This window comes from Lepidochelys olivacea, assembly GCF_965140295.1.
Source record: "Lepidochelys olivacea isolate rLepOli2 genome assembly, chromosome: 2".
NCBI classification, from domain to species: Eukaryota; Metazoa; Chordata; order Testudines; family Cheloniidae; genus Lepidochelys; species Lepidochelys olivacea.
In genome coordinates this window covers 183885802-183911448 of record NC_140412.1, presented here as the reverse complement: position 1 = coordinate 183911448, position 25647 = coordinate 183885802, and the positions used below count along the sequence as shown (strand labels likewise).

General features: G+C 42.6%; 1 protein-coding gene across 3 annotated transcripts in view; it reads right to left on the bottom strand.

The window, feature by feature from the left end:
- Nucleotides 1–6548: 6548 nt before the first annotated feature.
- The window catches only part of PDE1C (phosphodiesterase 1C), a gene marked incomplete at its 5' end in the record, with an annotated part of 501954 nt that continues 482855 nt past the window's right edge, over nt 6549–25647 (bottom strand). The window contains 3 exons of one of the 3 annotated variants that reach the window (XR_014710093.1): nt 18733–18994; nt 20172–20255; nt 21531–21596. Coding sequence is in view for 2 of the 3 variants with exons in the window: in XM_084618217.1 (XP_084474343.1) it covers nt 6757–6926; nt 21531–21596 (236 nt within the window). Of the gene's footprint in view, nt 6927–10490; nt 10574–18732; nt 18995–20171; nt 20256–21530; nt 21597–25647 lie in introns of those variants that run through there. The other 2 variants (XM_084618217.1, XM_084618218.1) reach the window with 2 other exon arrangements.

Genomic DNA, 25647 nt, shown 5'->3' with positions numbered 1-25647 from the left:
GACTTACAAGGAGAGGCTGAGAGAACTGGGCTTATTTAGTCTGCAGAAGACAAGAGAGTGAGGGGGGAGATTTGATAGCAGCCTTCAACTATCTGAAGGGGGGTTCCAAAGAGAATGGAGCGAGGCTGTTCTCAATGGTGGCAGATGAGAGCAAGGGTCTCAAGTTGCAGTGGGGGGGTCTAGGTTGGATATTGGGAAAAACTATTTCACTAGGAGGGTGGTGAAGCACTAGAATGGGTTCCCTAGAGAGGTGGTAGAATCTCCATCCTTAGAGGTTTTTAAAGTCCGGCTTGACAAAGCCCTGGCTGGGATGATTTAGTTGGGGTTGGTCCTGCTTTGAGCAGGGAGTTGGACTAGATGACCTCCTGAGGTCTCTTCCAACCCTAATCTTTATGATTCTACGAAAGACTTCCAATGACGGCAATGGGCTTTGGATCAGGCCCCTAACATATTAAAAGGGAAGACAGCTCATTTGTTTAATATTGCATTCTTCTCAAAATTGTCTCCATTTTTACTCCTCTTCCTGTGTTTCCTATTGGAATTCTCTATTTATTTTTGGAACAAATACCATCTCTGCAATACTCTATATTGCCAGCTGCTCTTTTATGTTTTTCCTATCTTGAAATCTTACTTTACAAAGACAAACTAACTAGACTAACCAGGATGAGTTAAATGGAAGCGTGGGGCCAGAACTTTTCTTCCAGGTGTTGCCTGCTTCTCCAAATACTGGGGAGCTCTGGGCTGGATCCTCAACTGGTGTAAATCTGCATAATCTCATTGAGTGCAATGTACTAACACTGATTTACACCTTCTCCATCTGGCAACTCTCCTAGAGTTACAAGAGAGCAGTTGTGGGCAGTAGATTTGTTGCACCAGGACTCCCCTGGTGAAGTTTACTGGGTCTATGGGAGGCTGGGAGAAGAAGGGCAATGGATGGAGAGGCTGGCTGAGGTTCAATGAGACAGGCATGAAGGCAGAATGGCAAGCTGGCTGCACAGCTGAGCAGATGATCTTGGGAAGGAATGGAGCTGGAGAGACAGGTTGTGTAGGGATTGGGGAACAAGGCTCTCCACTGCCTAGCTTGCCTTACCAGCCCCACTGCCCACCTGACTCCCTTGCTTTGTTGTATACCCACATCCAATTGACTCTCAGCTCTCTCCGTCTCCCCAAGTCCCCTACTGTCCCCTAGTTTAGCTAGCTCCTCTCCCTGCTGCTGAGTCAGCTTCCTAGAGGATATGGAAGCCACACACAATTATTTAGATATAGATACATGCACACACAATATGTATGGAATAAACCCTAAAGAATCCCTCTCTCTACTCTATAATTAAGTCATAGAGAACGTAAGATTTTAAAATTCAGATTTTAAACAGATTCTTTAAAGAAAATCCATTGCCTTGCCAGAGGAAATGTCTCTGGTGATTAGAACAATGGATGAGTTCACAAATGAACCACAAATGGAAGAAAGAAAAGGAGTACTTGTGGCACCTTAGAGACAAACACATTTATTTGAGCATAAGCTTTCGTGAGCTACAGCTCACTTCATCCGATGCATGCAGTGGAAAATACAGTGGGGGGATTTTATATACACAGAACATGAAACAATGGGTGTTACCTGATCACTCAGGTAAGCTGGTAATAGCTTACCATACACACTGTAATGAGAGTGATCAGGTAAAGTGAGCTATTACCAGCAGGAGAGGAAAAAACCTTTTGTAGCGATAATCAAGGTGGGCCACTTTCAGCAGTTGACACTACAAAAGGGTTTTTTTCTCTCCTGCTGGTAGTAGCTCACCTTACCTGATCACTCTCCTTACAGTGTGTATGGGAACACCCATTGTTTCATGTTCTGTGTATATAAAATCCCCCCACTGTATTTTCCACTGCATGCATCCAATGAAGTGGGCTGTAGCTCACAAAAGCTTATGCTCAAATAAATGTGTTTGTCTCTAAGGTGCCACAAGTACTCCTTTTCTTTTTGCGGATATAGACTAACACGCCTGCTACTCTGAAACCTGTCAAATGGAAGAAAGGCTACATTTACAACTAAGAGTTGCAACAAATAATTCAATCAGGTCTAAATGGCATCAAAGTTTCCTGACTCAGAATTCCTGAGAGTGATATTTTATTCACCATTTCTATACTTGCAGCATCTTAGCAAAACGCAAAGTTCACTGCAATGCCAGGTCTCCCTTAAACAGTGTATGTCATTCTTAAACACATTGCTTGGAAAAATTCTTCAATAGGTACACTAGATGGCAGTGTTGAATTGGTAGGGTGACAACATGTTCAGCCCTGAGGAGTTGGGCTGCCTTGAATTATTTGATTTAACTCTAGTAGTTTTTCCCCAAAAAACAATTTGCTCCAGTATCCAGTAGTACATGGTATAGTCCACACAAGCCTCAAAAGTTTTTAGAGGGCTAATATTAGCAGTGCATCACTATATAAAGTTAGAGAATCACAACAATAGAAGCAACGAGGAGTCCAGTGGCACCTTAAAGACTAAGGGATTTATTTGGGCATAAGCTTTCATGGGTTAAAAACCCCACTTCTTCAGATGCATGGAGTGAAAATTAGAGAAACAGGCATAAATATATATATTTATTTCTGTAATTTTCACTCCATGCATCTGAAGAAGTGGGGTTTTTAACCCACAAAAGCTTATGCCCAAATAAATCTGTTAGTCTGTAAGGTGTCATTGGACTCCTCGTTGTTTTTGTGGATATAGACTAACACGGCTACCCCCGATACTTGGCAACAATAGAAGATTACCCTTATACATTTCTAAATTACATATTGTTCTATGAAGAGACAAGGTGGGTGAGGTAATATCTTTTACTGGACCATCTTGTTTTGGTAAAAGACAGGGTTTCAAGCTACATGGCGTGCATCAAGAAAACTTCTCTTTCACCAACAGAAGTTGGTCCAGTAAGAGATATGACCTCACCCACCTTGTCTTTCTAATATCCTGGGAACAGCACAGCTACACCACCACTGCAAGCAACATATTGTTAAATGGGGCATTTGGTGACATCACTCACTCTTAGATAAAGCAGTGTAGTCCAGTGAATACAACACTGGGCTGGGACTCGTGAGAGGTGGAATCTATTCCCTGGCCTGCTGGGTAACCTTGGGCAAGTCACTTTGCTTCTTTGTGCCTCACTTCCCCTTCCCCCTCCTTACCCCCCCCCCGTAAAAATAGGGATAATTACTTACCTCAGTTGTAAAATGCTTTAAGTCCTATAGATGAAAAATATATATGAGCTAATTATTGTTATAATTTGCAGGGACTCTCAACCAAGAACCTTGGGTGGGTATTTACAATCTGTAGTCCTAAGTATAGGACAGAAGCCAAATCATTGGCCCCTTTTTCACACTAATAGTGCAATATCAAATATATATTTTGGGATAAACTGACAGTTTTTATTTATTCAGATTTGATTACTGCACTTCCCCGCCCCCATCTAGACACATTAAAAGTTATTAAAAAACAAAATTAAGACATTTAAATCAGACTCACCGATTATAAAAGGGGGGGAAATCTCCTGTATCTTTTCGGCCCAAAATAACTCCCAGCCCAGCCTCCACCTCAGGCTGACCCCATCTACTTCCCCATCCCCAGAAAAAAGCTCAGGGGACTGGACTGTCTTCCAGAGGTGTGGGGAGTACCAGGGTGTGTTCGACTCACTGCTGGCGGGTACCTCCTTCTGGCCATTAGCTCTGCCCCGTTCACCACCCTCTTTCTTCTCTTGTACCATTGCACTCTCATCCCACTCACAGTCCAGCGGCTTCGTGACTCAGCCCTTCGGCCAGATCACATTGTGATCTCCCCATCCAGGGGAGGTCTTTCAAAATCCTTCCATGCCAGCAGCGTCAAGCAGTCCTCATGCCCACTGCCCTGGCTATGTCAGTCCCGCAGTGCCTCAGGCAATCTTCCCAATCACTGCCCCTAGCAAGACCACTCTGCAGTGGATGATGGTAGGGAAACCTAGGCCCATCCTCTACTCTGGGTTCCAGTCCAGGGACCTACAGCAAGCAGTTAAGGTCTGGGACTTCACCAACCCTACTGCTCTCTTCTCTGCACTATTTCCTACTAACCCCAGCCTTCAATCCCCCCTCTCTCTTAGGCCTCCTAGATAAACCCTTTCTCAGGGGATTCCAATCCCCCACTTCCATCTTCTTTATCTCAGGCTTCCTTCGGTTGCCAGCCTCCTGGCTTTATAGAAGCCATGCCTGTTCCCTCACAGGTGAGCTTTCTTTCAGTTAGAAGCCTCCCCACAGCCTAAATCTCCCCCCTGTGCAGCTTAATTGGCTGATTGGGCCCACCTGGCCTAATTCAACTCTCTCAGCCCCAGTGTGGGGGAGCATATCCCATCACAGGGACAGAGAGGGGGGCCAGGAGAGCTTGAAAAGAGGATGGTGCTGGCTGGGGAATGGCCTGGGTAGGTGGAAGATGATGCACTAATTCAGCACATCCCCTTTGCAGCCTACAACGGCTAGGCTCCTATAGAGCACCCAATGGATTTTAAAGCAGTTCCCATCTGCCATAAATGCCAAGGGAGGTCAGGCAGCATCAGTCCAATATGCTTTCTCTTCAGGTAAATTCCCTTTCATCAGAAGGAGCCAGGCTGGTGCAGGAAATGTCTTGTGATAAGGATAATGGATTGGGACTTGGTAGAACTAGATTCAATTCTTGGCTTTCCCATATACTTCCTGCGTGACCTCAGGCAAATCATTTAGTTTCCCTGTGCCTAATTCCCCATCCATATGAATGAGATGACCATACATCTCTACATTGCAGGAGGAGGATACATTGTGAGGCTACATCCATTTTGTCTGTGAAGTGCTCAGAGTCTAAAGTGACACAATGTAAATAATAAAAAGGAGGTGCAAATTAAACTGAACCCAGGGGAACTGGAAAGTGTATCTGGCCCAGTAAATCTAAACTGGTGTCATTTGAATGCCAAGGGTTTAGACAGGTAGGGGGAAAGGTCTCAGAGAAAATGTGGTAAGTCAAGGGCTGTTTGAGAGAAGGAAATGGTACAGACACAGAAAACTCATTTGGAATAACAATAAATTGCTTTTCTCTACAACCCAGTCAGGTAAAACATTTCAGGGCACTTTATAAGCAATATATATAGTAAAAATATCTGCTCCTCATCAGGCCGAGAATTCCCAGATAAAAATCAGGTTTTCAACATCTTAGTAACAGAAGACTTCAAAATATATACTATATTTCATGACATTTAGGTGGCAGGGGAGCACAGTAACTGGAGACTCTATCAGATAAGAATTCTGATAGTGTTTGAGGAAAATAGAACATAGAAACCAAATACATAGAGAGAAGACAAAGCCAATAGGATGGAGTTAATTGACAGGCAATGACATCAGTTGTGCAGCTGATGTGCTACTTAAGAGGAAGAGAACAAAGTAATTGCAAGTAGGAGCAATATGCTGAGGTCACCTATTTTGTAGAGCTCACTGACAGCAGCCATCTGTGAAATGCTACAGGACCTAGGATATTGTGCAAAGAACTGTAACGTAATTTCTAATGAAGAATTGCAGTGCCTATAACGTTCCCCAGCAATTTTCCCCACAATACTCAGCCCTTATTATACTCTATGTGGCACCAGAATGTTATGCACATCAAATGTAGACGTTCTGATGTCAGGCAGACTTACACATTGGTAGCCAAATGGGACAGGAGGCTAGATGGGTAACTCTGCCATCACACCTGCATGCCTGTGGGACCAAAGAGACCTGTCACCTTGTGATGTTGACAATGGAACTTCACAACTTCATGTATTATTGAAATGGGGATAATGTCACAGCTCCAACCAATTAGTTTTCACTACCTAACATCATTTGTAGCAATGCCTTTCAGAGACAGCATTTCCAGGAATGACAATTCTTAGAGCACTAAAGATGGATATGGTCCTGTTTAGTGCTCTTTACAGAGAGACTGAAGTTGAGTACACGTGTGATGAGACTGCGGCCCTCTCCTCTTCCTACCACTTTGCTTCTGTATTAGGTATTAGATCTACCCAGCTTCTATAAAACTAGGGGTTCCTTCCTCCATACAACGCTTTGGAGGAGTATGGCCTCCTAGATTTGGATTTCACTTTCCATATTGATCAATGGGCCAAAAGCCAGAAACATCTATTAGTAGCTGCACAAAGCTAAATAAGCCTCATGCATTTTAATGTGATGTTATGCCTTCTTTTTTTCCCTCATGTGTGAAATTAGGGGGGAGGTGTTCATCTCTCATTCCTTGCACTTATGTGATTCTCAATCCTTATTGTAGTATAAATATCAGGTGTCTTTATTCACAACACGATCAGTCCAAAGCTAGGCTAGGCAGGACCTCATGATATTGGGTTCAATGCAGAAATTACTGAGTGAAGTTATATATGCCCTGTGTAATGCAGAAGATCAGACTAGATGGTCATAATGGTCTCTTAAAATCTCAGAATCTATACCATTCTTAATTTGATAGTAACTCTATGTATACAGATTTACTTTTGAAAATTTAAAGTAACAGCCCAATATTTTGTGAGAATGTGAGAATATTCCAGCAATGAGGCAGGCTATTAAGAATGGTTCTACTGGAAGCTTCCATGGAATTATTTGGCTAAATCATATACTTGCTTGCATCTTGGATTATTCCCCACTTGGTGCAGAATTAAAATGATCCATGATTATTACACAATGTCCTTCATCAGCTTGCAAAGAGCAGTGTGAACTTCCTTTCTTCTCCTATTTCCTATTCCAGTTCTGAGAAATATGTTGAATCTTTTTCATCCTGCCTCTCTGGTCGAGCAGCTTGTATCTCACCAGATGTTCCTCGGATTTCTTGTGAAAGGGTGGGAAGTGGGTTCCTGAGTGGTAACTGGGTCTCTTGAAATGGCACAGTTGAGGTTTGATGGCTAGAGGTTATAAAACAAAAACAAAGGTCACTGTCAAGGTTCCTTCCCCACTCTGAACTCTACGGTACAGATGTGGGGACCTGCATGAAAAACCCTCTAAGCTTATTTTTACCAGCTTAGGTTAAAACTTCCCCAAGGTACAAACTATTTTACCTTTTGTCCCTGGGCTTTATTGCTGCCACCACCAAGCGTCTAACAAATATAACCAGGAAAGAGCCCACTTGGAAACGTCTTTCCCCCGAAAATCCCCCCAAGCCCTACACCCCCTTTCCTAGGGAAGGCTTCATAAAAATCCTCACCAGTTCGCATAGGTGAACACAGATCCAAACCCTTGGATCTTAAGAACAATGAAAAAGCAATCAGGTTCTTTAAAGAAGAATTTTAATTGAAGAAAAAGTAAAAGAATCACCTCTGTAAAATCAGGATGGTAAATACTTTACAGGGTAATCAGATTCAAAACATAGAGAATCCCTCTAGGCAAAACCTTAAGTTACAAAAAGACACAAAGACAGGAATATACATTCCATTCAGCACACCTTATTTTATCAGCCATTTAAACAAAACAGAATCTAACGCATGTCTAACTAGATTACTTATTAACTCTCTACAGGAGTTCTGACCTGCTTTCCTGCTCTGGTCCCAGCAAAAGACACACACAGAGAGAGAGACCCTTTGTTTCCCCACCCCCGCCTCCGGCTTTGAAAGTATCTTGTCTCCTCATTGGTCATTTTGGTCAGGTGCCAGCGAGGTTGTCTTAGATTCTTATCCCTTTACAGGTGAAAGGGTTTTTCCTCTGGCCAGGAGGGATTTAAAGGTGTTTACCCTTCCCTTTATATTTATGACAGTCACTCATTCACAAAGCTGTTGTCAGATTGGTGGAGAACAACCCATCCACACCAACCAATACGTCTGTCTGTATAGAAGAAAGAGAAAATGTATTGTCAGATTAGTGAAAGGGGGCCTAAACGTAAAGATCAAGTCTGTATTTACCTACCTATCTAGGTATCTGAGCACCAGGTCTCCTTTCTAAATATACAGTAATTACTGTCACACTGAACCAAAGATGAGTTTGAGGCGCTATGCTCGGATTCAGATCCAAACTTCCCCAGAATTCAAGGATGGTTGGATCTGGGATTTTTGGCCAGACTCATTAATGAGATAGTGGTCAGCTGTGAAATTCATGCCTGGATCCATACCTGGCCCTGAATCTTCTAAACTTTTAAATTGTGAGTGTTTGAATCCAGGGTTTGCTTTGCGTCCATTTTTACACACCGAACGCCAAAAATGAAGCATGAGATAACCAGCTATGGGTGTGATTTGGGTTTGGTTATCAAATGTAAATGAAGTGATCAGTGAAATAGTAGCATCAGATTAATATTCTATGGGAAATTATTACTTATAGCATCAAAAAAGCTAAAGAGATGCCCAAATGTGAACTACTTAACATTAATTTCTGATGCACAGTTCGCTTTCTCATGTTAATAAATCCCAGGAGTAATAAAATGTACTATAAAATGTTCTAGTAAACAAAGTACTTCTTATGTTCCATCTCCAATAATAAATATTCTGATTCTTTCCTGTTTTCCAGGAGACTGTCAATCAGGCAGGTAGAATTAAAGTCTGCAGTGTGTCCCCTCAGTGATTTACTGCTCTTCAAGAGGCATACACTCTTCATATTCATTCCGTTTTCATTACTCAGCATTGACTCGGCCAAACTGTTGTTGGATTTGCCACTGCTCAGCATGGAGAAAAGTGTATTGCTAACTGGAATTTCTACCAGAGTCACTGCCAAAGGAGATGAGTTGGCTGATAAGTATATGGGGTATATCCAGAATAATGACAGGCTGTTTTTCATCCTAATTCAATAGCTGAGTAAAGGGAACATGATTAGTTCAATTTCCTTAATCATTATTGACTCCCACTATGCGGGGAGGAGGGCTATGTCAGAAGACTGGGAGTTACGACCTCTGGCTTCAATTCCCAACTTTGTCACTGACTTGACCTTGAGCAAGCCACTTACCCTTTCTAGGCTTTAGTTCCCCCATCTGTAAAACAGGGATCATTATAACTACTTAACTCAGAGTTTTTGAGAGGCTTAAATAATTATTGTTTGTAAAGGTGATTAGGTGAATGATGCTATATGAGTAGCATTATTGTTGTCTAGGCTTCATGCTTGTGAGCCGTGATCTTATAGTTTTTTTGGAGAAATAGGAAGCACCTCTAAGACAATATTACATGGCACATTGTTCCTGGTTTGGGATGCACATTCATCATTAATGAAAGGGCCTTTATGAAAGCCAGTGCTGCTGTTTTGAAGCCCCATGCTGTGGAGTGGAGAAAATGTGCTACATGGAAGCTTCATCTGACAAAAAAAAAAAGCCATGGTGTTAAATAAAAAGTTAAGAATAGTGCACAGAATCAGGGTGAAAACAAAATTTATTGCATTCTGATTTTACTTAGTCATTTTTCTGAGCAGGGCAGTGTTCCATCTGTCCAGAAAGCAGAGCCACCACTGACAAAACTTCCACGTTGGGGAGAGGATATGGCCAGAATACACTGTGTGGGCCTTAGGAAACTGAGCATAGAGTAGAGCAGCCCTATGTCTGCTCTAAAGTATGCTGAGAGTCACACTAGCCCCTGGATGGCCCAAGGAACAAGGAGTTGAAAATGGATTGCCTCACCCTCAGCTGCATGGCATGGATGATGGGCACAGCTGAGAATTGAAATCCGAATGTACATCTGCAGGGGGTGCACCATCACAATACATGCAAACAAATGCAAAGGAAGTGAGGAAGACTAAACAAAAATTACTGCAGTTAACCAAGAGCCAGTGGAAATAGAGAGTGTTACAATTTCTCGTGTTCTCAGCTGATGCCCGTGACTATGACTGTAATAATTGAAAATGTCAAATCTATGCACTACTGAGATGAAAGCAATGCTGGGGCCATTTTTACAAAAATAAATCCTGAGACCTAGTGAATAAAACTGGACTCTGATTATAATTCCCCCCATTACTGATACAGATAAAAAACAAGAACATCATTCCCTGAGCCTGTAAGAATATTGTGTGGTTTTGAGCCTTGCATTAGGGTCATGTAACGACTCATAACAAATATTCAACAAAGCTGAAAAAGTACAGAAGGAAAAAAAAAACTATTCATGAAAAATCATTTGATTAAAAGCTTTAACTTCAAGATCCTTTTATTCACTTCCATACATTCGTGAGAGTGAAATTTTGTTCACAAGAGAGAGAGAGTTGTGAATACTCTTGTGACTATGGAAGAGTTCACACAGCCATCTGGAAAAGGAAAATGTGCTTTGGGCAAATAAAGAAAAAAGTATGATTTATATGAATTAATGTGGCATTCAGAAGTCCAAGCCGAGATCAGGGTTCCACTGTGCTAAACACTGTACATAAACATAACAAGAGACAGTCTCTTCTTTGAGTAGCGTATTATCTAAGCAGATAGACTAAGAGTTGAAAAAATGAGGTATTAGTATCTCCATGAAGGATGGCACAAAGAGATTAAGGTCACATAAGAAGTCATGAGTAGAGCTGGGTATCAAACGTAGATCTTCAGTATCTCAGTTGACTGCTTTAACCATAAGGCCAACCTTCCCCTCTCGCATTAGCCGACAGCTCACATCTACAAACACAAATAGCAATGACTCAAAGCAATAGCTGCAGGAAACCGTTTGTGAACCATCTCTAAACAGAGATGTTTTTGCACAAACCATTTCTTGAATAATTTTGAAAAAAAAAAACACTTTGTGAGGGCCTGCTTGCAGATCATTCCAAACAAAAAGGAACTAAATTTATCAAATTGTTTGCTGTGACCAGTTTGCCCAGATCTAATATGCATGTTCTATTTTCAGCATCACAGTCAGGGACTGGGATAAGTCACCACCTTTTACCTGGTTTTCAGTGGAATAGGGCTAAGAGTTCTGATACTTATCTATGTTCTCAAACCAGCAGTCATGAGTAGTGTATTGTGCAACTTTTCACCTACTTGCTTCTAAGTTTTTGGTACAAACCTAAAACTTCGGCCAGATTCGCCTAAGAGTGACTGAGTTTTGAGCAAACCCGGGGTAGAGGCTTTAGGGATACCTGGACAGTGTCTCAGGCAAATTTATAGTAAACCAGGTTTAGGTTGGAAACCATGTGAAAAAATAAAGGGGGAAATGTTGTTCATCTGAGCCACCTCCTGCCAAACCCACTCAACTTCAGATAGTTCTAGTAAAGAGGAATAGACTGAGCCACAAACTCTAGCAGAAGTTAAAGTGGGGAGATCACAGGATACTTATACAAACCACTCCTTATGAGTATCAATCATACCTAACCCTGTGCTAAATATGAGAGCTACAGGAGGGGTGATGTACAAACCTTGAGTCTGGTGTTTGCCATAGTTATTTCATTCATAAGTGAATCAACAAAATGGAGGAGAGTCCATTACTGCCACAAGTGCAGACTTTGGGCCGAGGCCTGAGAAGTGCTGAGCACCCATTACTCTCTGAGACGTGCCTCTTGCAGGATCACCGCCTTATCCAGCTAGAAGATTTCACTTTGGAAGAATTCCTATCAAAGCCATATATATAAATCTGCATATTTTCCAGAATGCTAGATGGTAAAACCTTTGCTGAAATTTTATGGAAGTGACGAGAGTGCCTATATTTTAAAATTGGATATTCAGAGTAATGTATAACGTGGACGAAGCATGGGGGAAGTACAGAGGGCAGGGAAATCTGACTCTCCATGAACTGGGAAGGTTTATTTCCGCTGTGATATGTCATCTTGCCACATTAGCATACTACCATGTGAACTGGAGATTCAAACCAGGATAAGGGCATGATTCACACACTTATTTTATGTAACCCCTTGTAGGCTGTCTATTGAGATGCATGATATAAATGATATAAAGCAGTACAGAATGAACCAGCCAAAAATAATACAGAGTAAAAAAAAAAAAATCTGACACAAGAATAAAACCAACAGCCATCAAGCAAACCTCCCTGTTCTCAGAGCAATCAACTCTAAATAGAACGTAAAAGGTCAACAGATACAAATCATGTCAGGGGCAAAAAACTGTCAAAACAAGGACTACTGAAATAAACAAGAATTGCCCAATTTCCTAAAGATGGCCAGTGAGAGAATCCAGTGGTGAGCCTCTTGAAGCAGTTTACACAACTAAAAGCTCTTGACTAGGAAAGACTTCTCCTCCCATATTGAATCAGGGAACTTAGGGCCAGATCCAAAGTCCCTTAAAGACAGTGGGAGTCTTCCCATTGAATTCAATGGCCATTGCATCAGACCCTTAGAGCAAACCAGCTCTGACACCAGTTAGTAATTGACAAGCAAGGACACACAACAAGAGGCATTCATTCAAGTACATAGGGCCTGATCCTGTGATGTACTGAGCATTTTCATGTCCCACTGAATTGAGGGCTCTTTCCACCATGCATGAGGGGGCCCTTAAACTGTATTGCATGGTGCACTGGCAGCTAGTGTAGATGGCAGAAGGAAGCGTGTAAGCCAGCCAACTCCTATTATAAAGAACAAGGCAGAAGCTGCATTCCACATTGGAGCATTTGCATCAGCTTCTAAGGAGGCCTAATTAGAAGCACACAACAGTGACTTTATCTGGATACAGCATAAATGGATGACCTTGGTGAGCAAAACAGGGAGAGTATCCAGCTAAGGCAGAGAGGGCAATCATGCCTCTTGATCCTTTTACTGACATAGGCCTGCAAGTAAAAAGAGCAGGTAAGGTTTCCCTCCACAAGCTCTAATGGCGTTTTCTACTCCTTAACTAAACAGTCATGCACAAACTGGCAACAAGCTCTTCAGAACACTTCCCCTTTTCCACAAATATGACTTCACTCCTGCCTGGTTGAGCTTTACCCACCTGTGTGTCATCTAAATAAAAGTGAAGACATTTCTAAGTACTTTGCATGCCCATTTGACAAAGCGTGGTTTTGACAGTGAATGTTTTGTAAGCCCTGATGTGATCAAGGATCAAGTAGGCAGGATTAGATTCTCTCCTCGGTACATGTGTGTAAGTCTTACTGGCATTCAACAAGACAAAAATATTGTGCATTGATGGTAATTGTGTGATGTGAAAGTGATGATTTAAAATACCACAATAGACATGGGAAATGAGTCCTTATAGAAAATAATATAGTCAACATCAGGTGCTCAGATCCAGTGTTGATGGGTTTGTTATAAGAACAGAATACAACAGTTTAATTAAAGCATTAAATTTAATTAAAGCATCGTGGATATTCTGCATCTCAGCTTGAAATCTAGAAATGCAATACTGAATTTGCAAATGCAAGGTGAATTGTTGTACATCTTGATGGTATAAATCTGCATAGCTCCATTGACTTCCATGAAACTACACCGATTTACACCCGCTTAGGATCTGGCCTGCTTCAAAGAAAAGGACGCTATTACTAACAGCATGGTACTAAAGTTAGATGTAGTCACTTGTAATACTTCAAAATACTAAATATTATAACCACCAAAGCTCCTGAAAATGTTTGAAAATGAGCTGTTGGTGTTACAGAGTAATCCAGTCCCATAAGGAAAAAAGTCTTAGCTTCCAGTGGGACTGTTAAAATGACCTGGAGCAAATGTAACTGATCAACTGGGTGTTGACAGGTTGTATTCGTTTTAAAAGATTGAATGAATGTAAGGCCACTGCTGCTGCAGCAGCTGACTCAATAGCCCACGTTTACGACAGGAATTTCTGTTGTAACAGCAGTTTGGATTTTCACAGAAATACAGCAGGATCTTAAAGACCTGATTTCAGAGATGCTGAAAAATCTGAAATTGAAATTAGTGGGTTCAGAATCCCTGAAAATCAGACTCTTCATGTACTTAGTGTAAAAAAACAAATCCCCCACCCCCCTTTTGTGAGACACGCAGCCTCCCACAGACAGAATCCTCCCTACAGTTCAGCTTTGGGTGGGCACTGGGTTATCACACTTCCATTTGAATGCACTTGCTCTTTTTATTGTTGTTATTTATAATGAGGCAAACACAGCCCAACATCTCTGCTGACATGGAGGTTCCCTGGCAGTGGCACTAGTGTGGTTCCTCTCTGGGGACAGGGTGAGACTGGAGTTACAAGATGTCCAGCTCCAGGACGGCACCATATACAACAGCGGAAAGGAGGCCCATGGGCTGGAGAAGGAGTGAGAATCGGAAGCTGCATGGCTCCTTACCTTGCGATGGGGTACACTGGTGTCACAGGATGCCTTTGGGCTGAAATAGCCCGTGCAGCACAGATGCAGAGCTGGATTTCATTCTTGACAAAAGTACTTTTTACAGATAATCAGCACACAATATGATACAACATACACGCTGTGCCTTTCAGAGGGCCAGCGCAGTGGGAACATTTCTCCCTGGCGATGCCATCCCTGAGTGAACCATCCATGGCACATACACTTCCAGCATCCAGGAATCCCGCAATGAAGGAGAAGTTCTTCAGCCAGCCCCCATGTTTATGTGCTAACTTTCATGTTCAACTGCTATGCAGAATAGGCAAACAGAGCTCTAGTAACTGGGCTTTATGAAGGATGCAAGAATCTCACCTTCTGTGAGCAGTATAAGGTTATATAATTTCAAAGGTACATAAAATGAACTAAACACAGACTATGTTCCATAAGTATAAGCCTTCATTAGTCCATTTTCATGGATGACTACTTGGGAAAGTTACAGATGCCGTCATTTTCTAAGCTGGTATTTAGCTGTTACATGAAGTGAGAGCATTCAGCAGCTTTTCTCTTACTTTCTCTTCCTTTGCCACTGAACGGATCTCACGCAGTAATTAGAGCAGCACCTCAAGGACAGTGGAGGAGGAGAATCAAGATTGTTCATTCATTAAGAATATTGAAACGCTCAAGAAATGTCCCATGCTGGGGGAGGAGAGAGGAATTAGTCTCCAAGTAGTTTTAAAAACATCTATGTGTTTGTACAAAACCCTTCAGTAGAAAAACTCACATGAGGGAAAGAGAAAAATAGCACCTCCCAAAACAGCATGAGGACTGTGCTGGGGTCACCAGTTCATCCAGGATTCAAACTGCTGTGGGCCTCAGTTGCTAGGTATGAGATTCCTGTATACAGCTCACTGGCTAATGTGTTACATTGCTCTCTATGCTGTCATGTGCTAGCAGTTTGAGAGCTTGGCTCTTTAGCTCATGCTGTGGTGAGAGAGGCTTTCAGCTCTGGAGGTCACCAGTTCAACCACTGGTGCATCAGCCACGAGGGTGGATATCACACATGCACCCCCCCCAGGACCAATATGTCCCCACACAGGGTGTGTGCACCCCTGGCCGTATCCCAAAATACACAATTTGAGGTGTTGGGTGCTACTAGCTGCTATCACCGTCTTTCTGCATTCAACAGAGGGGTTTTGGCTGCCAGCTGAACAGAGCAGCTTCCAGGGAATGGTCCTTGAGTCTTCTCCTCTTCTCAGAAAAGTAGCCACAATTTGGCCCACTATTTGTAAAGTGGAAATTGGCAAAACTGGTTGGAAAATATATTTTTGTTTCCAAGCCTCTGAAAATGTATAACAGCAATGAACCCAAGAAATACAACTGGTAATTTATTAACCGTATCTCTTTCTTTCCCTTGTGTGTCTATCTATCCTGCCATCCATTTCTAAGGTTCTTACAATCTATGGGACGAAGGCCCAGATTTTAACAATTATTTAGTGGATGCAATGCTCAACTGATCTAGGAACGTACGTTTCTTTTTGAACAGACCTAAGCCTAAATACCTTTAAAAATCTGGGCCTGAGAATCAAAAGTTATAGCTAAGCTACAAAATCAAAAAACCCCAAAGCATAAAACTTCATTTCCTCTTCGGTGCAGGAAAACTGAGGGGAAAAAATAACATTGACAAGTCATTCTTCCTACTAGAAAGTTACACAGAATAATCACCAACCTGCGCTCCTACCTTTACCCTGAAGGTGAGTTCTGTAATACATCAAATGCTTAAAGGAGTTTTCTCCACCTCTATAGCAACATGAATTCATTAGAGTCAATTAACAATGATTTTTCTTCTGCCTAGGTTTTGCCTCTATCCTAACAAAGATCTTTTTAAAATCTACAGTCCTGGAGAAGATATGAAATATGTGAAAGTTTGTTTGGGAAGGATTGTAGGGAGGAGGGGGAAAGAGTCAACCTTAAAATGTCAGTAGTTCTAGCCATGAAGCAGAAGAAATGTCCCTTTGACAAAGGGATGTTGTACTCAAATAATAGACACCTAATTATTACCATTATTATGCTGCTGCAATATACAGCACTGTATGCAAGATTAGATATTGTTGACCTCTCCTGGGAAGCTCACAAACTAAGTCACATCAATAGAAGTGAAAATACAACCTTTGGGTTCTACCAGTGGACTTCTGCTTCCTGGCTATTTAAATTGTAAACTCCCTAGGGCATGAACAATATCATTCTCTGTGCATAGAACAGATGTGGGCACACAGTTGCTGTGACGGGGCGCCTGCCCCCAAGAAGGTTAAAGCCTGCCTAGCGAAGCTGGGCGGCAGGCAGCCAAAGGAGTGGCTGCAGGGGAAACAGTCAATTAGGGCGGCCGCTGGACCAGCCAATCAGGGCCCAGCCGGCCCATATAAAAGGAAGCTGAAGACCAGAGCAAGCTGGTTTGTTGCAGGGAACCCGAGGGAGAAGACTGGCTTCCAAGAGGGCTACAGAGAGACCAGCACCTGGGGAAGGGCAGGTGCTAGCAGGGACTGGGGGAGCTAGGGAGAGCTCCTGACGGGCTGCCAGGACTCACAGGCTTGAGGCCCTGGGAAGAGGACAAAGGAGCTGGAGGCAGGAGTAGAAGGAACTGAGGCTGCAGGGAAATGGCCCGGGAATAGAGACAGTCAGCTGGAAGGAAGAGGCAGCAGGAAGCTTCTGTTTGCAGGGTTCCTGGGCCGGGAGTAGTGGGTGGACCTTCCCTCCTCTCTCCCTCCACCCCGCCCCGCCACTAACCTCTGAAGGTGCAGCCCAGCTGTGGACTGCTAAGCCACTGTGAGGGGTGGCTGGACTCTTATTGGAGGAGTCTCCTGGAAGGGGGAGAAACTGGATGGTGACACGGCTGGAGGGCTATACCACGAAGCAGATGCCGAGAGAAAGGAGCCTTAATGGGTCTGCAGGTGGAGATGAGGACAGGAGAGCCACCACCATCTGAGCGCATGCCTACTGGGACTAATTCCCAAAACGCCCAACAGCAGGTGCCAGTGTGGCGAGTGACCCCATGACAGATGCTTAGGAAAAAACACAACTAACTACAGCTTCCCATTGTTTTTCAGTAGACTGTATGTAATGTCTAAGGGAGTCTGTGGATTTCTTCAAGTGAATAGAAACGTTTCTATATAGGCCAGTAAAGAGCGTATCTTGTCCTCTCTATTTTATCTTTTAGATGGTAAGGTCTTTAGAACAGACTGTCTTCATGCTGGATCTTATCCAGCCCAGAGTAGATTGCTGGCACTTAATAAGGAATGATAATAAAGCCACCTTTTTTATTTTGGTGTCTCTTTTGTTGCTGGACAACTGACCCAAACCTTTGCCCAAAATTTCAAAAGTTCAAAGGATCCAGTTAACTTCTTTATTTGTAAGTTATTTTTCATTTTCACTCACCTTTGCATTTCTGGTTCTGGCTCAGACCAAAGGCATAAATCCAATCATTCCACAAGAAAGACTGGAAGTAGCATAAAAACAGCATGGCTAGAAGCAGGAAATACGGGAAATCTAGCAAGAGAGGCCATTTTTGTAAGACCCAAAGTGGGGCAGATAGATCCAATAAGTTTTGGCTAGTAATCCAGAGTGTTTATCTGGACTGACTATCCAGACTGTTCAAAATTCACCCATAACTTTGTTAGTATAGATTTGCATACAATGTGCTGTACACCTGCAGAATGCTAGGAATAGAATCTGTAAGGAACTTCGGCATCCTTCCAAGTGAGAGGTGCTGCAGTATACATAGCTTTGTAATTTAAAGTTTTAGTTTCTGAGAACTACCACCTTTAAATTTCTGAGTCCTCTCTTTGCTGAAATCAGCTGACATGATGTGTGGGATTTTGAAAAGCAATCAGCATTCGTGACACTCTACTCCTACTGAAGTCAATGAAAGATTTGTCAGAAAGAGGTCAGCTCTGAGCATTACTGACAAACACACCCTTCAAATTTAATTCACATGCATCCTGCCACAGAGGAGATGCATATACTGTGCTCTCTCATGGAGACTTTACATTCGTTCTTTCTTGCCTTGCTGTTTTCCCTTAATCTGCAATAAAATCGTTTGAAATGAAAGTGGACAGTTGCTCTTTGCGTATGGAAAAGAAAAGTGGTGACTGTGAGAATTGTACAATGACAAAGCTCAGAGAAAGTGAGGAGTTCTCCTGGTTAAATAAAACAAACAACAAAACTAAAGTTCTCCAGCAGAGAACATGATGCATGTATGTGGAAATAGGGGTGTCCCCTCCTGTTTCTTCATGGAGCACAGCTGCCTCCAACAAAGAGCAGATGCCTTGAAACTTAATGGTGCAGTACATAAATAGCAAATCAGAATTGTCACAAAGCTATATGCCCCACAGGGCTACATAAATATTACACTTAACTTTTCCCACCAATATATCACAAGTTTGTGGGTATGAATAACTGATTCATGCCCTGCACAAAACTATAAACATTTCTATGTGAACTCCACAATGGAGTGTACAATGGTACATTATTATACATGCACATTCAGAAAATCTATTAAGTCAATGCCAAAACATACACTGATGTGGGAAAGCTTTAATAAAGAGAGAGAAAACACAGGCAGTTATTTAAGTGCCGCTCAGAAGGCTTCTTTGTACAATCCATTATGAGATTATCAATACACAATGTGACAGAGCAAAGACTGAATAGGCACCAGGTTTACAGTGTATGGATCAGCTAAACTACAGTAAGACAGTCTGACGTGTTCTCCTGCTGCAAGATACATAGATAGAGCCATCGCTGCCCTCACTCCTAAAGGGGGATGTTCAGGATTGCTGGTGTTCAAGTCAGGTGACCTAACCATAGTGAAAACAATGGAAATGTTAATTAGGCAGTACACTCAAAGTAACAGCCTGAAAATCTGCTCCATTAGCACTGCGGGTGTGGGGGGTAAGGGGGGTGCACAGGGGGATGGACAGCTGCTGCAATACGCACATTTTTGCTATGTATACTACCTTTATGTATCAACAGTATAAGCAGGGGTGAAAGTAAGGCAGTAGGAGCCGGTACGGCATACCGATAAAATGTGGCTGCCGGTACTGGCCCGTACCGCCTTACTTTAAGGACCTTGCCCCCCTCAGGCTGCTGACAGCGGGTGGGGGGAGGGGAGGGGAGGGAAGGAGCAGCTGCCCCGGGGCCAGCAATTTAAAAGGGCCCAAGGCTCCGGCCGCTGCTGCTATAGCAGCAGCTGGAGCCCCGGGCCCTTTAAATCGCTGCTGAAGCTCCGGGCGGCATGGGCCAGGCAGAGTGGAAGGGCTGGCTGGGGATGCTGACCTCCAGTCCCACCCCTTCTGCCAGAGGCCCCGCCCCTTCTGGGGTGGCTGGAGCCGGCCCCTGTACTGGTAAGTTTTCAATTTTATTTTCACCCCTGAGTATAAGTCACAAATACAGCAGTATGTGCTATAGTAGAAGTATATTAACATATTCCCTCAAGTATTTATGTATTTGAATTCTACCACTTCTGTTTAAAATAGCTCTTTTCATAGCTCTCAAAGCAATTGACCTCGAGTAAGCATTATCCCCCATTGTACAGAGGGGGAAACTGAGGCACAGAGTGGTGAAGTGACTTGCCCGAGGTCACCCAGAGAATTGATAGCAGAGAAGGAAACAGAATTTATATCTTGTGTAACGCTCTCCAGAGCCTGATTCTGTGGACCGTGCTTCCTCCTCTTTTTAACTACTTTAGTTACCTACATTTAGAGAGCAAATATTATATGCAAGTAGGCAGGCAATACCTATTATGTGCAAGTGCTCACTAGCTGATTACAGCAACAAAAGTCATGGACAACATGGCTGAAAATCAGTCTGTAAACACTGCTTGTTAAAACAAGTGTATCATCAGGGGAATGGTGCAACAGTGCAAACAACAAGCAATCTAGGACCAAATTCCTCCTCTGCTGTCCATAAAAGTTTAACTTATACATTAACCACCCTTTTAAAAAAATAAATTAATTAATTAAATAAATGACATGCCTTTCCAAAAAAAGTCTCCAAATTTTGGGGCTAGTTGGTTTTTATGATGATAGTAATCTTCAAGGCAGTCCTATCCAAAGTCACCTGAAAGAGGAGCATACATATAACAATGTCAATATAAATGTACACACATTTTTCAAAAAAGAATCGCAACCTGTGCACGGGTGTTAAAGAAATGGGAGCAGGCAAAATCTACAGCTAATGCTACAATGCCTATTAACTACTTCAGCCAATAATGAGGCATTCAATACATTAAGACAATGATTGTATGGTGTCTACTGTACCGTACCTTCTATTTAGGAATCACTTCAGGCAACGTACGTGACAAAGGTCTTCAGAGGAGTGGTGTGACCAGTTTCTTATGTTTTACTTTCAGTGATGGTCCATATTTGTTAGAGGTCACAGTTGCGCATGGGGCTTCAAAGCGTGTGCTGCTTCATCTGAGAAAATTAACATTTTCCAGTCTCTCTCCATCGTGTTACTGAGGTACAGTGATCTGTACAGCTTACACTGGGTGGTACTCGAAGAAAAGTCATCTGACTGGGCTGCTATTTTAACAGGTGAAATTATGTCATGCCATGGCCAGCATGAAGATGTCAGTCACACAGTGATGTACTATTGCATATTGATGTCCATATGCAGAGCTGTATTGTACCTTGAATACCTCCATTTCCACCCCAGGTAGGCCTCAAAAAATGAACATCATCACTAATTCTTCAATGCCTTTCCAAATCAGACGTGAACGGCTTTCCTTGGCCTCTCTTTTTTTTTTTTTTTTGGAGCCACGCTCCAGGTGATTCAATATGAATTTACCTGTGCGGTCATCCAATGTTGTCCAAAGGTGTATGTCCTTACTACCCCACCATGCTGAGTCATTCTGAGTCACCATTTCATATTGCTTTCCCTTATTGCCCTCCTTCCTTCTGTGTGAAATTGTGAGACACAGAGATAAAGGGCCTGTGGAGGATGGCATCTTGAACATATCAAAGACAGCAGGGACTTGGGGGGAGAGAGAACTGAAAAACAGCTGCCCTGTGATTCACCGAACAAATGTATGACTTCTCTTCTACTCCTCTATGTGGGTGACAAGAACGAAGCCCGTTTTTCTTACCACATTCAGCAGACTAAAATAATTTGTGCAAAGCAATCCACAAAACAAACTATTTTTTTAAGTTCACACATGGTCCATTCAATCGAAATCTCAGGACAGAAGTGAATTTTTGAGTTAAGTCCTACCCACTAGGGTCACAGTTAATTCTTGGAGGAATTACCATTTGAAAAGACAAAAACCCTCCTGATTACCTATTTGTGTGGCTATGCATGATACAAACACATTTGGGCATGGAGGTACCTACTGACCTGGCAACGTAAGGCGGCTTGTCATGGAACCTGTGCCTGGTGCCTCATTTGCATGTCGCTTTGAACCTTTAAAAAGAAAGAATTGTCACAGAAGCGATGAGCGAGCTGCAGGCCTGCCTTTGCGCAAATGCTTTTTATACTACCACCTCCACTCGATTATGTCAGCTTCTTTCTGTCATGTCTTCTCAGCTGGTCCTTGGCAGCTTTAGTAATGTGGGGGGAGCTAACTTCCTTACAAAACTAGGCTACTTTCCTTTGTTTGAGCAGCCTTCTTTGGCTCTTTTGATCTTAGAGGAGCCAACAGCGAACACCTCTTCACGTGCTTCTGTTCAACTTTTTTGGCAGGACATGGGGGGGGGGGGCAGATAAATGATTTTTGTTGATGGCATCCTCCTCCGTATTTTTGACCTGTTTTTGAATAGTCATTCCATTATACATTTATTCCAAAGAAGGGAATCTAAAATATTGCAAGTGGAGATCAGCCCCCAAAACACCCGGAAACTTTGTATTTGGATCTGAACTTCACAGCTGGCCTCTATAATGGGTCAGCCAAAGGCCTGGACGACAATAGGTACTGAAACTTGTGGGCTGGCTTCCTCTCTACCTGAAGGAGTTTAGGCAAAGTGCTGAGAGTCTGATAAAAGCAACAGACAACCAGAATTTAACAAGATCAATTGATACCTATTGTGCCCTCATGAAAATCAATAAAAATGGCCATGTGCTTGAGAGACATGTTGACCTTATTAAAAATAAGAAAAGAAAAGCCCCACAACCTCTTAGTGGGCAGTCATGAACTGTATATCCTCCATTAAGGAGAAATGGCGGAAGTCTCTCTCCAGCACTGATGATCACAAGTCTCATTGTATTAAAAAGAGAAAGGCTGACAAGATCTTTAGAAAGGGGACTAAAAGAAAGAAAAAAAAAGGTAGCCACATTCTCAGAGCAAGCCTCTGCTCCTTACTCGTGTCACAAATAGTCCTGGTGACTACATGTGGATAACATTTAACAGCAGTAAGGGTATCAGAACCTGGCCCATGGTGAGTAAATGTAGTTGTATTCATAGCTGGAGTTTATGGATGTGTAAGCACGATATGAACAGAGTAGTCCAGTGCGCGGAGATTGGCACTGGATTTCCAGGTGGAGTGAAAAGGGTTGGTTTTAAGCTAAAAAGCTTTAAAGGGCTTGGGGTCTGCCTGTCTGAGCGATTGCTTCTTTCCCAGTACAGCATTGAGGCAACTGTGGTCAACGGACACAGCTGAGCTTGATTGCTTTCGTAGACAGTGAACTACTCGCAGTGCTTTCTCTGTGAGAGCCCCTTGACTTTGGCATTCACACCCCATTGGTCTGAAAGAGCCTGATTTTGAGGACTTTCAAGATATATTTCAAAATTCTCTCTTTAAGCAGGCTTTTGAGAGTAGCCGGTCATTATGTGGGGGTGTGACATTTTGGTGGGTTCTGCTGTGCTGTTTCTTTAGAGACTGTAATTTAAATAATCTGTCAAAACAGATTAAACCCTTGGAATAGGTGTTTTATGTGTTCAAACTTAAATAAACAAAATGTGCATATGTAATGCTATGATGTGCTCTAACATTGTAACAAGGGGATCTCACAAAAGTTTCCCCTTAATCTTCAATAAACCTCATGAACAAGGGATTTATCTGCTTGCAGAGAGGGGAGTGAATTACTGTGAAATCTATTCATTTACATTCCCATTTAAACATAAGGCGTGTGTAACTAGGGTTGCCAACTGTCTAATCGCACAAAACCGAACATACTTGCCCCACCCACTGCCCTGCTTGCTCCTTCTCCAAGGCCCCACCCCCACTCACTCCATCCCCCCTCCTTCTGTCACTTATGCTCCCCACCCTCACTCACTTTCACTGGGTTGGGGCAAGGGGTTGGGATGCAGTGAGAGCTCGGCTCAGGGTGCGTGCTCTGGGGTGGTGCCAGAAATGAGGGGTTCAGGAGGGGTTTAGGAGGGAGGGTGGGGACAGCGCGCAAACTCCACGTGGCCACCCCTGCGCCTAGGAGCCAGAGCAGGCAGGGAGCCTGCCTTAGCCCCGCTGCGCTGCTGACTTGCCTTTTAGCGACCCCAACCAGCAGTGCTGACTGGAGCCACCAGGGTCCCTTTTTGACCAGGCATTCCGGTAAAAAACAGGACACCTGGCAACCCTACATATAATCGAGGATGAAGACGGCATTTGGATGTCACTCAGTGAACAGAATTGTTATTTGAAACAAAAGGTTTTGTTATTGGAAGACAGACATGAGTAGAGACAAACTGGCAGGTAGGTGTGTTTGGAAACCTGGGATCTAAATCTGGATTTCCCCTAAGCCTGCTTTTTGGTTTAAGCCCCGTCATAAAAATCTGGCTCTAGAATATGATCCAAATGTCCCAAAAATGTGTAATAATCCAGAGTTCAGGCCCATCTCTCACATAGTATATATAAAATAGAAACTCACACTAAATACATGCACATACAAATATATAGTTCTGACCTTTAGACACAAAATATTGTTTAAATGCAGAGAAAGACACCCCCCCACACACACACACTTCTGACAGTGTTGCCTGGTGGAATGGGACGGGTTTAGCTGTCAAGAAGTCCTAAATTCTAATCCCAAATCCAACACCAACTCACGTATGCGGCCTTGGGCAAATTACCTCTACATTCTGTCTGTTTCCCTAGCTGTAAAATGGGGCCTGTACCACCTACCCATCTTTTTCATAGGGGTTCTGATGAGTAATTAATGTCCAGATAGTGCTTTCAACATGAAAAGTAGAACACCAGTGTTGAGTTTTGTTATTCTGCAAAGAGACAGTGCAGAGCTCCATGTGTGCGGCAGATATAAAAAGTGACTGAACAAACCAACCCTTCCCCCATTCAAATTCAAATGAAGTGGAGACCTCATTGACTTTATTTGGTAATAGGATGGACATACATGTACTCATTTACAGAAAAACTGGAATGCTGGAGAAGTGTTTATACATTTAGAGACTACAAGCCTCTTTCAAATAGGGAGCTTAACAAAAAATGCAAAACTGAAAGGAATTGTGCCCATGTAATGGTAAGTGTTCTCAACTCTGCTGAGAAGAATTTAAAACAATATTTATTGTAAAGTCTGAACAAAGCAAAGAGGTTTTTCTCCAACAAACTTGTGTTTAACTGTTGCTTTAAAATGGATTTTGATTTGTTTTCTAATTGCTTGATGCAAAACACATATAGCAACCTGACTCCTGCCTGCCTGAAAAAGGCTCTGGATTACAGGTGTATACTACTTATATTACTTCCGTTCAACAAGACATCTCCATTATAATTTCTGCTAATATAAAGATAGTCTAAAGTGTATGTTCAGCTTTATATATAGGACTCCCTGCACAACGTCAGCTGAGAAAAGATTATGAAATGAATCCTTGCATTTTGGTTAATTTCCACCACCCCCCAAAAAAAAACAGGTTGAACGTTCTCTAGATTCATCAGGACCCATTGCTACAAATGTAATGTGAGAGCAATGAAATATAGTCTTACATGTAAACTGGTAACTTACAGACTTCCTTCCTGCAGAAGGTAGTCAGTGTACTACTTTGTGCGTCTGCTGTAACTTCCTCCTGCTCTAAGCTGCTTCACAAGTAGCATCATAGAAAGACAGACTGATTTTTTCCTTATTATTTAAATCCATTGTGGAGAAAGCAATGCCCACCACACTGAAGGAGGGCACCACTACCATTATATATGGGGGCTTCAGATTGAATCACCGGCAATTAGCATGCTGTATATATGTTCTCATTTACACGTTAATGCCAGTTCCCAATGGGGATGCTAGTGGAACTGAACAGAGCTTGTGCGCAACTTCCATCAGTTTCAGTGCAACCGATGACATGTTTGGGCCCAATGTGTTGTTTTATTTTATTTTTTTTTGCTCTAAGCTGATGTTGCAAATGCAATGGCTTTTGTCTACGGAGGGGGAAAAGGGAAGAGCGAGAAATCTTAATGAGAGAATCTGGGCCTGCAGACAACCAGAAGTTCTGGTAAAACCCAATCAGAACCCTACAAATAAAAATAGCAAATATTTAAAAAAAGTGTATATAAAATTGTATAAAAATATCATCCAAGCC